General features: G+C 40.4%; 1 protein-coding gene across 1 annotated transcript in view; it reads right to left on the bottom strand.

Moving 5' to 3' along the window:
• LOC105298943 (ATP-binding cassette sub-family A member 8) overlaps window positions 1–2,858 on the bottom strand; it is a 79,782-nt gene that overhangs the window by 13,191 nt on the left and 63,733 nt on the right. The window contains exon 34 of the mRNA XM_011370412.1: window positions 277–334. Coding sequence (XP_011368714.1) covers window positions 277–334 — 58 coding nt within the window. The remainder of the gene's footprint in view (window positions 1–276; window positions 335–2,858) is intronic.

Here is a 2,858-nt window from a genome sequence, read left to right as displayed (position 1 = left end):
GAGATCTCCCTTTGGCGTAAGGATTATTTAGAGCTGGTTATTTTTAGGAAACAGCAGACACAAGGTGAGCTCTGAAAACCAAGTAGAAGTTACCTTTGCGGAAGGAAAATTTACATTTTATAAGGAACATTTGTAAGGGTGGAGATTTGTAATCTCCATTTGTAAGGGTGTCTCCCTCCCATTACCAGAAAGAGGAAGATGACTAAAACTTTAGAAACTTTTATCAGTGGAGAAGCCAAGGACTTAAATCTGCATAACAACCACATCCTTGTTTACTGTGCTTTTCTTGAAAAACATCCATCACTGGCCTCCTCCTACCGCCAACATCTTTTCTCTGGATGTGCAGAGAAGAATAAAAACACAAAATTTAAATTACCAGAAAAAAGTAAGTAAGAAAATTCTGGAATTTACAAAAAGAATATTAACCCATTCAAGATGTTGCTAAGAATCTGTATGATGAGATCATAACAGTTTAGTCTCTCCCTTCAATCCTTTCACAGCTGTGGGTGTTCTCCTTATGTGAAGTAGACAATGGATATCTCTTGAGACATTTGGCTCCCACCATTGTAAAGATATTCCAAATCTTCCCTGTTCCCTTTGGCGTCTCTTGTTCAACATAATATATTACTTAACCTCTCTGGGATCTTGGAAGACTGCACAATTTTTTTTTTAATTGTGGGGAAAAAAATCTGTCATAGGCCTAGAGAGAAGGAAAGGGAGCAAATATGAGGGAAGAAAAGGAATCAAAAGCATAGAAACTGGAACCAGAGGGAATCTGCGATGGGAGACAGAAGCCATGTTTCTTTGACATTCTACATCTGGTTGAAAAAATAAAAATGTCGGTCCATTAGCCAGGAGTACTGTTGCTACCGGATGCCAATCAATTTATTTTAATTGAACATTTCCCTCGAATACAATTTTGTATTGTCTCCACAAAAGGCAAAACAAAAGAAGTTAAAAGAATAATAGAATATAAGTGAGATGAGGATTAAAAGAAGAATGGGCAGAGTAAGGTTAACCATAAGGAGCGACAAGAATGATCTTTTACATAGCAACATGTTTCCTGTCTTCTGTGGCCTGTAAATGTTAACTGGCTGTGACATATTGGGAGTAAAATCTACAGAGTTGATCTGAGCTTTTAGTTCCAGGTTTTCTCATTGGCCTCAGAAATGTCAACATCTGCCATCATCAGCATTTCAAAGTTCATCATCCTCTGTGTGGCACCAGATTTGTGATAACAGGTTTCTTTTGCAGACGAAGGGGACCAAAAGGTTTGCTTTTGGGAATATTGATTTTAAGCTGTTTGTTTACTAAGAAACAAAAGACTCAGAGAGAATATTTGACCTTTTCCCCCCTTTCCTGCCCAAGATATTCAGTTAGAAAAGCCTGCTTCTGGAAAGAAGTCAGGATGTGTACCTTAGTCTAATTTGTATTAAATATGGTCAATTGGAAGGCTTCAGGCAGGGGGGCCTGTTAGCTAGACCTATTTCCCATCGTTTCTGAATTGCCTAGCACTAATTTGCCTGCCACGTGCGTTCGCTCTTCCTCAATTACCTGTAAATCACCCATTCTCACTTCTGAAATCTAATACCCTATTCACTCCTTTTCTCCTTTGTCCAAAATGACATAACATACCTAATGTTATCTTGCTATCTTTAGAATTTGAGTACATGTATTAAATTTTGATCGTCTCCTGTTAATCTGTCTGTGTTCATTTGACTATTAGCCCAGCCAGAAGAACTTAGACATTGGGAGAAAAGGTATTACTATTTTTTTTTTAAGCCCTCACACAGATATGTCCGTTGAAGCCCAAACCAGACTTCAGTGACACATGAAACCACGTGACGAACTGCGCAGGCTTTCCCTTGCAAAAGAGCAGGTGCAGATCTTAAGCTCAGGTTTGACACAGCTGTCAGTGTCACCTTGCCAAAGACCCAGTTGTCTGCGATGTCAAAGCTGGTTCAACCCATAGGCTGAGGAAAAAGTCACTTGGCCGCTAAAACTGTGCTTGCCCCATGGAGAGCCCTCCCACTGACCTGAAAAATAGCTTCGAAACAGAAACAAAACCAAAACAAAACAAACAACCAAAACCCAAAAAACAAACCTGACGTGGTTTGTATTATTTCTTTGGGTTATAATGCAAAATCCTGCATTAAAATAAGTCTGTCTGGTGTATTATTTATTTACAGACACCTCTGCTGGCCCTTGGGAAATGAGGGGATATGAAGAAGGGCGCTCTCCCAGGCATGGAGTCCTTGGGCCCTGCTGATACCAGCCAGACAGCGTTTTGGTATTTTTGCTGCCTTTGCCACTTTTGGTTGTCATGGTAACCGTCGGAGGTAGGTACTGATCTCTCCATTTTACAGACAGGAAACAAGGTCTGCGCAGATAGTAAATCCGAGATCCAGGACTGAATCTAGGCCATGCTCTAAATCACTGTGCCACACAGCAGCCTGGGCCTGGGAAGGTAGTTGGGGGGTGCGGTGCTCTCCAGAGCAGAAGTTTCTGGGATGTTAAGAATTTTCTGAGGCTGGAGGGTCAGGAGTCCAAAAGGAAAGAAAGGATATGCAAAGAAGTGGTAGGAAGGCTCAGAGAATCATCCCCACAGCTCGCAAAATCTCATCTAACTACATTTTATGTAGTTATGGTAGTCCCGCATGGTATTTTTAGAAGATTTTTCTAGGAAATGTGCTCGTCCCCAGTTTTTACTTCCTTAATCATAGTGTGGTATCTTCTTCCTTTACATTTTGGTAGCACATTGATTAAAGCAGCAAACTCGCTCTTATGTTAGGAATTATTTTCTATTAGAATGCGCTGAACTTGTAAATAGGACACCAATGAGTCAAGAAAAAGACACA

This window comes from Pteropus vampyrus, unplaced genomic scaffold (assembly GCF_000151845.1).
Source record: "Pteropus vampyrus isolate Shadow unplaced genomic scaffold, Pvam_2.0 Scaffold169, whole genome shotgun sequence".
Classification (NCBI taxonomy): Eukaryota; Metazoa; Chordata; class Mammalia; order Chiroptera; family Pteropodidae; genus Pteropus; species Pteropus vampyrus.
The sequence above is the reverse complement of the archived record's forward strand: the minus strand, read 5'-3'. Positions and strand labels throughout refer to the sequence as shown.